At 42.1% G+C, this 8,677-nt stretch overlaps 1 protein-coding gene across 1 annotated transcript; it reads left to right on the forward strand.

The window, feature by feature from the left end:
• Positions 1-2,516: 2,516 nt before the first annotated feature.
• Positions 2,517-5,151, forward strand: LOC146755121 (obscurin-like). Its single transcript, XM_085526405.1, has 3 exons — positions 2,517-2,864; positions 3,856-4,122; positions 4,767-5,151. The coding sequence occupies exons 1-3, from the start codon at positions 2,561-2,563 to the stop codon at positions 5,039-5,041; spliced, it is 846 nt and encodes a 281-aa protein (XP_085382531.1). The 5' UTR covers positions 2,517-2,560; the 3' UTR covers positions 5,042-5,151.
• The last annotated feature ends 3,526 nt before the right edge of the window (positions 5,152-8,677 follow it).

Below are 8,677 nucleotides of genomic sequence, written 5' to 3' on the forward strand. Positions count from 1 at the left end.
CTGGAGATATCAAGATTGTTAAACCACTGGAAGATGTGGAAGTGAATGAATATGGGAGTGCGTCTTTTGTCTGAGATTTCACACGATGAGGTTCAGAGCCAGTGGTACAAAGATGACGACAAGCTGAAGGCTGATGACAACATCAGAATGCGGCAAGATGGTAGGGTGTAAGAGGGAGATCTTTCTCCTGAGTGGGGGGTGGGTTGGAGATGAAGGAGAAAGGACATCTGAAATGAAGTGAAGAAGGTTCAGAAGGGAGTTCCCCTTTTGTTTTGGGACTGAGGTTAGGGTGGAACAAGTGACATGGACCAGCTAACATCATTTGCAAGAATGTCAAAAAAGTTGAACGCCACCAGGACCTTTCACAGAAATAAAAACTCCTACCTACCTACCTACCTTTCTGCCCACAAAATATCCAGCTTCTCTTTTGGGTTTTACTTTTGCTAAGTAAAACAGATTATTTTCTTAGGAGGTTGATTTTCTACGTTTAGACTTCAGATTTGTGTTTGAACGTTGAGGGATAAAAAACATAGCTTGACATTTTCTTCATTTTCTCTGTCTGTTTGAAAAGAGCACAGGGTTGTTTTTGTTTTTTTTTTAATATATACAGTGTTAGGGTATATATATGATGTTAACTGTGATAAAGAAAAGGGAGACATTTGAGTTAGTACACTACTCAAGAGTTCAGTCCCCAGCTTTGCCACTGTTACCATTATAAGGGCAAGAACATCCTGGAAAATGAATTTCTCCTAAGTAGAGTCATTACATTTGAGCTACAGAGACCTTTACTAGGTGAAAACTTGTTGTTCAGAGCTATGTTGCTGTATTTAACCAAAGTAATTATCAATGTCCGTGTTTCATTGAACCTCTTTTCCATTTCGTAATGCGAGGAGTTTGATATTGGGATGGGAAGGTCATGGTTTGATTTAGATGTTGGACTGGGAATCAGAAGATCTGGGCTCTTTTCAGGTTGTCAGTCTTATTGTCTGACTTCTTAACAACATTCTTTTCTTTCTATTATTTTTTAATGATGTTTCAAGGCATTCTGAGCTGATAGGTGTAGTGTTCATGTGCAGTAATGCTGACGTGAGTAAGTGGGGTGATAATGTAAGGGTTTTTTACATTCCTTCTAAATCTCTGCTTTCTCTTGTTCCATCCTTCTTAAAGAGCAATCCATTAATCTAGTAAAGGAGCTGTGTGATGACTATGTGACTGAGCCTGAAGAAGCCAAATTTGAATGCGAGATATCCATTCCTTCTGTGAAACCTCCCAAGTGGTATCTACGTGGGGAAGTCTAACAGGCTGGCAGAAACTTGATTATGCAGCAAGAAGGCACCATCCACCAGCTGACCATACCGAAAACCACCACTGATATGACAAGCACCAGTCAGTTCTCAATTGGCAAATCAAAATCCACAGCTAATCTGCTTGTCAGAGGTAACATATCCAGGCTTGGTTTACATCATGAAGATGAAGAATTAATTAACGTACAGTCTTCCTTCACTGGGGTCTTTGAAATATTTTGTGTGTGTCTGGAGGGTCTGCTCCATTTCCAGTTCAAAGTCGTTGGACACTAAATGAGACAGCTGCATCTCAGTAAAAGATCTGTTTGAATAGCTGTGATGTGCTTACTATTCATATCTACAGAGCTGAGGTTTTGTCCTTGGCTATACCAAAGAAGTCAGATCAGGTGAAATTATTTGTATTTCTGAACTAGACAAGGTTAAGTTTGGTAGCACCTAAATTTGATGCAGTTTGTCATTGATTTCACCTGAAAGAAACTTCCAGGCTTTTTATCTGTTGTTGTCCCCAGCGTAAGAGTCTCCATTCACATCCTGAAGTATTTGTTATATTTTCAACTCACTCTTATTTGAATAAAAGCCTCAACTGGGAGCAATTTAATAAGCACAGAACAAGAGCTGGACCTTGCATTTGGTAGATAATATACAGTATTACTTTATAGAAATGTAGTCAATGGCATTTCCTATAGACAATCGTTTGTTTTATCTTTAGAGTCGTTCAAAGAACCATTGTGAACATGACATTAATTGGAATGGAATACACGCAAGAGACTTTCCTCTTCTTCCAATTGTCCTCATCCTTTCTTCTCTTCCACCCCTGCTTTGCAGATTACCATATAGAAATCACCAGGAAGTTGGAGGACAAGACAGCTTTGGAACGTCATTCTGTCATCCTGTCCTGTGACTTCAGGCCTTCTCCAAAGGTTGTGAAATGGTTCAAGGGCCGCACACTCATCAAGCCCTCTGAGAAGTACAAGATCAAGAGGGATAAGCATTCAGCAGAGCTCAAGATTCTGAAGCTGAAGCCCGATGATGCTGGTGTGTACAAGTGCAAGGCAGGAATTGCAGAGACTGAGGCCACGCTGACAGCTGAAGGTATGAGCAGGGAGGGTGGCCTCTTCCATGTCCTATTTCACCTCAGATTTCTCTTCTTGAGGTTGATTTCTGCCATTCTCTCCTGCTAACTTTATAAACGTATAATGTTCACTGAGAAGATTACACAAAGATCATCTAGTCCAACCATTCTACCACATCCCAGTATGATTTATAGTAACAGTGGTAACAGTTCACCTTGTTTCCCCACAGCTCGCAATGTAGAAGTAACGAAGCACCTGCAGGATGTGGAAATTGAAGAAGAGAGCTCTGCTGTCTTCTCCTGCGAGCTGTCCCATGATGACGAGGACGTGGAATGGTTCCTGAATGGCAACCTCATTTACACCAACAATTACAATGACATCAAGAACGTTGGCAATTGCTGCACACTGACAATGAAGCAGGTTAAGCCTGAGGATGCTGGCACAGTGACAGTGAAGTCAGACAAGGTGTCAGAAAGCGCACCTGAAGGTGATAGGTGGGTCTGATCACATCCCTCCTGGATGTAAGAGATGCTAAGGAGCTCCAGTTCTTTCTATTGTCAGCAGTCCTGCTTCTAAAGCTCACCTCTCTGGGGTGACAAGTCATCAGAGACTTTCTTCCAGTGGAAGGTTCCATTGCAGCAGATATCAACGAAGGAGGATGGTTTTGGTGTCCTGCCAAAGCATTCCATTGCTTTTTATCATCATTTTATTTAGCACAAGGAGAGTTACAAGAGCAGTTTCTTTTACTGCTTCAGTAACATGCAGTGTCAATGCTGTTGTCTCCAAGGATTTATGACTGCAGGGAGAGATCATTCAGTGTGTGTTTTGCCTCTGGGATGACTAATGACCAGGCTGTGAGCAACCTGATCTAGCTGTGAATGTCCCTTTTTATTGCAGGGGAGCTGGGCTAGATGGCCTTTAAGGGTCTCTTCCAATTCTAAGGGTACTGTGATTCTAATCTGCTCTCCCCAGCAATTAAGCTCTTTTACTCTATGCGCTCAGAGTTTGAAGGATTTCCTCTTTCTCCTTTCCTTTGCATTTGGTGGAAGTTTTTTCCCCAGTATAAACATCTGATGTGTGAAATAGAAGATAGATAAAAGGAGTCAATAAATCAGGAAAATCAAAAGTGTTCAGCAGCTTATCCTCTTAATCCTGTGGCCTGCTGTATGAGCTCTGCTCCATGTGAGGGCAATGCCAGCTCTCCAGCTTTAGAAGAGATGCATCCCAATTACTTCATATGATATCAGTCCCACCCATTGGCAATGCAGGCTGTCCCTCCTGTTCCCTGTATTCTCCTACTGATTAGTTCAGAATTCCATAAAGTGCATTCAGTCAACACACATGAAACCGCTTTAGGTTCTATATTGGTGTCATCAGTGCTGGTAAAGATTTATTTATCCCTCTTTAAAAATCTGAAAGCAACTGTAAATGTCTCAACTTCTGTATCACATTGTTCTGTTTTGCCCTTTTAATTGCAGAGAAGCCTGCTGTCTTCATGAAGTCCTTGGATGATGTTTTTGGTGAGGAGCGGGGTGTGATTAAATTGGAATGTGAAGTCTCTAAAGAGAAGGTCAAACCAGTGTGGAAGAAGGACGGTGTTGTGCTCACTTCTGGCAACAAGTATGAGCTGGTACAGTCTGGGAAGACCCTATTTCCCCTTCTCCATGACCTCGAGAAGTCAGATGCAGGTTTATATACCTGTGATATTGGCAGTGATGTTGCCAAATCAAAGGTCGGCATTCAGGGTAAGTACTGTGGAAAGTAAAGGAGTGCTGAAAGCACATTGAGTGTGGTCACTATGTCTTAGACCTATTCCCCCACGAGCCTTACTAGTTTCTACAATAGAAGTGTATTACTGCAATTTAGCAGAGTGATGTCTGGAAAATTCCCATTGCTTTTGATGTAAATGTATCTCATTTTGCCATGAAAATCACCAAACACATCAAGAATGTCCTGGAAATATTTCCTTTCTAAACATCCCTAAAATGGAGAAATGGTTTGAACACCAATAGGGGTAGGATGGTAACAAATTAGCTAATAGAAACATTTAATTTCTTGTCATAGGCAAAACCCTTTTTCTCACGCAGCATCCTAGAGTTGTCCTCTCTGTTACGTTGTTCCCTCTGTAGCTCATTGAATCTTCATTCTGCTCCATGGACTGAGCTGCTCTAATTGTAGTTCTTCCAGAGCAAAGACAAGAGATTCACGTCTCTCTTTTTTTATAGCTTTCTGGTAATTCTGAGTGGAGAATGTCTTAGAGAATACATCAGTAAGGAATGCAGCCATGTTCTGGAAATCCTGAGTTAAAACACCAGTACTGCTACTCATGTCAGTCACAAATGCCTTTTCTCCATATAAACCTCATACTAACCTATCTCTTACCTTCCAGAGCTGAATAGTGGCATTACCAAACGGCTGAAAACCACTGAAATCCAGGAGGGAGAAGATTGTACTTTTGAATGCATTCCGTCCCATGAAAGCATTGATGAGTTCAACTGGACACTGAATGGAAGCAGAGTGGAAAGTGGTGGGCAATTTAAAGCTTCTAACGTGAGTCGGAAATATACTCTCATTATCAAAAGTGTGACTCCTACTGACGCTGGGGAAGTCGTTTTTTACTGCCCGTGGTCTAACCTCCAAAGCCTCTCTGTCTGTGAAAGGTAATGAGATGGGAGAGATTCTGGGGTCTGATTCCTTCAACTGTCTTCTGATAAGATTGTTGTGAGAGCTAACTCATAATATGGTTAAAGTGAATAGCAACCTTCTACTTGAACCTCGAAGCACTGAGAATTTCTCTTAAAAATAAGTAAAAGGAGGAAACATTTTACACAAATGTGAGAACTACCCAAAGCACTGGGGTAGTGTTGGAAATGGGCATCTCACTACAGCTTGTTCCATTACCAGTAAATTGGGAATGCTCTGTTGAGGGAACTGTGGGAGCAAATATCCTCTAAGTATAAGCTGAAGGGATGGCCTTCACATCAGCTAGCTGTACAACAAATTCCTATCTAGAACATGTGCATCTGAGAGCATCATCCGAGGCTCCCAGTGTGATGAGTGGAGAGAAGAAAGAGGCAGTTTTCAGACGTGGTTCATCATCCTCAATTGGGTAGATTTAAGAGAGAATAAATGCTGCCTGGAATTCTATTGTCTGTACTTTGCAGATTACTGCTGGCTGTAGGATGGCGTTTGTTGCAAGTGCCTCTCTAACTTATCTCCAGCATGTAGATGCATGTATTTTGAGAGAGGCATCCTACCCTAAGTGTATGTTACTCAAAAAGCAATGTTTTCTTCCAGGAAAACCTACTGAGGTTTCAAAACAGCTGGAGGATAAGACAGCAGCAGCAGGGCAGGACATCAGCCTGAGCTGTGAGCTGTTAAAACCGGATTTGAACATCAGGTGGTACAAGGATGGCAAAGCAATCAGAAAAAGCCAGAAGTACGACTTGCAGCAGGAGGGAAGTGGGGCCATTCTGATCATCCATGACTCTACTGCCAAGGACAGTGGGGAGTACCCCTGTGAGACAGAGGACTCCATAACAAAAGCCAGGGTCACTGTGCAAGGTGAGTTGAAAAGCACACTGGGGATGGCATGTAGAGAAGTCGAGGTAAATATCTGCAGCCTGTGGGTGATGTTTTTCTCTTCTGTTTCCTTGAGCAGGATCAATTCTTAGTTTTCAGAAAATATGATGGATTAAAATCTTTTCCTTAAAATAATCTGGAAACTGAATGATTCTCCAGTGTGATGTGGATCTGGGCAGCCTGGTCTGGTGGTTGGTGACCCCTTGGAGGGGGTTTGAAACTAGATGATCTTTGAGGTCCTTTTCTACTCAGGCCACTATATGATTTTGTGATAATTCTATGATTCTATCGTCTTGGGTGTTAGTGAGCCAAGAAAAGATGGCAATCTGAATTAGTCTATATTGAATATGTGTAATCAAAACTATATGCAGTTTATCAGATGAGATCCTACCAGCGCATGTATAATGGTATTGAACTTTCCAGATATCTACTGGAATTATCAAACCTATGTAAATGGGTGGACTCTGTGGTCTTCTTAGACTCTTTGCATCTCTATGTGATATTCTGAAATGAGGGCAAAGGAGATTCAGGACACCTCTGTATGCTTGGGACTTGTTGGGGTAACAAATCCCTTTGTCCTACACCCTCATCCTTTTTTTTTTTCCTTCCAGAAAAACCTAATTACTTTATCAAGGAACTTTCAGATGTGAAAATTGAAGAAAGTGGAAGTGCACTTTTTACATGTCAGAGCGAGAAAGCCGCATCCTTCGTCATATGGAGGAAAGGCATTGCTGAGCTCAGGCCTGGCAGGAAATACAAGAGGGCACAGAAAGGACGAGACCTGCAGATGAGCATAAGAAATCTGGAGAAAAGTGACAGTGACGTGTACACCTGTGACATTGGTGATGCCCAGTCCAGAGCCAAGCCGGTTGTACAAGGTATGTGTGAGAGCCATATGACTGCGCATCCTGTTTCTCCACTACCAAGACATTATCCTGGTAGAATTTGTACATTTATGGCAGGTCTTTGGGGCTGCAGCTGTCTGGCCTGAATAGCGGTTCACAAGCCATGCACAGAGCAAGCTGCATGGAAAGGGAAAGAACTACCGACTAGAGCAGTGCCATTGAGAACTTTATGTATCATTTAAAAACCAAAAATGCTGATGTACGGTGAGGCTGGTGACCCAGAAATCAGTGTGAACTTTCTATCTCTGACCTTTCTGAGTTAAAAATAGTCCTCCAGAGTTCTAGGCAAAAATTCCCTTATGCTGCATTCTGGGTAGTTGTCACGGTTTAAACAAAAATCTACCTGTGTCCATGACAGGGAAGCCACAGGCAAGCGAGGTGCTAGAAGGAGCTGAACCTCTGTCCCAACTACTTCAGAAGCAGCCCAAACCCCCTCATACACAGCTAAGATCTCCTTCTCAGTTGGAGTGTAGCAGTCCTCAGACCCTTTATATGCTCGACTCCAAAGTCCCGGGGGTTGGCCTTGGGTTTCTCCTAAAGCTCTTTGCCACAAACTCCAAGTGGGACCTTTCTCTCCAGCAGCAGTGTAGAGGATGTTCTTTACATCCTGTCCTGTCCATACTGGCCCCAAGGCCACGGCACGGGCTATCTCTTGTTTTCTCTGCTCAAAAGCCTGCTGCTGCTCAGGACCCCATGAGAAATTATTCTTCTTCCGTGTTACCTGATAGAGGGGGCTCACTATGTGGCTGTAGTTTGGGACATGCATTCTCCAAAAGCCCACTACTCCCAGAAAAGATTGGGTCTCTGTCTTGTTGGTGGGAGGAGACATAGCAGTGATTTTTTCAATCACATCTGCTGGGATGTGTCGATGCCCATCTTGCCATTTTACACCTAAGAACTGGATTTCCTGGGCAGACCCCTTCACCTTGCTGCGCTTAATGGCAAAACCAGCTTGCAAAAGAATTTGGATTATCTGTTTTCTTTTCTTGAAAATCTCTGCTGCTGTATGGCCCCACACGACAATATCATCAATATACTGCAAGTGTTCGGGAGCAGTAAAATTATTCATGCTTTATATGATGTTATGATGTGGAATACTGATAGCAAAATTACAAAATTATTAAACCATGACACCCTGGTATTTTTCTTTTTTTTTTCTTAAATATTTTCCTTTTTACTATTTAAATGTTATGGGCACATCTTATAGTAACACAAGGCTGTTTACAAAGAAGTGCATGCTGTGTTGCTGTATGATGAGCAAGATACATCTATTCTTCATCTAGCAGGAATAGTTGCTGAGCCTTAAGAACAGTTTCAGAAAGCTTTGGGAATTTGGGCGTTTTCCTTGTTTCTGCAACACAAAATGAAAATTTACGCTGTATACAAAGAAAAGGGGAGTCCGAACTTGTACGTTAAATTTGAAGGAGATCAATCTGGGGTAATATTTAAAAAAAAAAAAAAAAAAAAAAAAAAAGGGGGAGTGTTCCCCCCATACGAATCACTGTCGTGTTGTATGTGAATTTGTGAGGTGGGTTTTGAAGCTGAAATTAAAAACTTCTTGTATGGCTGTCTTCATAGTGGCTATCCAGACTATGTGTAGAAATAACAGCTATTATGTAGTCAGCTATTCACCAGTTTTAACTGATTATAAATTACGTTTCAGGGTGGAGAACATAGCATAGTGCCTGAAACATGTGTTGATCCTGAGGGCATTCTTGATTCTGTGCATTATGATGTCATGGATATTAAAGTGCAAGCTGAGGCAGCACATAGTTCCATTGTATCCCTGGGGGACCCGAAGGAAGATACTGGC

This window comes from Coturnix japonica, chromosome 36, assembly GCF_054131305.1.
Source record: "Coturnix japonica strain WE chromosome 36, WE-NBRP24, whole genome shotgun sequence".
NCBI lineage: Eukaryota > Metazoa > Chordata > Aves > Galliformes > Phasianidae > Coturnix > Coturnix japonica.

Bases quoted from the DNA above. Each gene is read 5' to 3' on its own strand.
- LOC146755121 (XM_085526405.1), top strand. From the start codon at position 2,561: ATGATTTATAGTAACAGTGGTAACAGTTCACCTTGTTTCCCCACAGCT. The intron at 2,865-3,855 runs GTGATAGGTGGG...TTTTAATTGCAG, and splicing joins GTCAGAAAGCGCACCTGAAG to AGAAGCCTGCTGTCTTCATG. The intron at 4,123-4,766 runs GTAAGTACTGTG...CTTACCTTCCAG, and splicing joins ATCAAAGGTCGGCATTCAGG to AGCTGAATAGTGGCATTACC.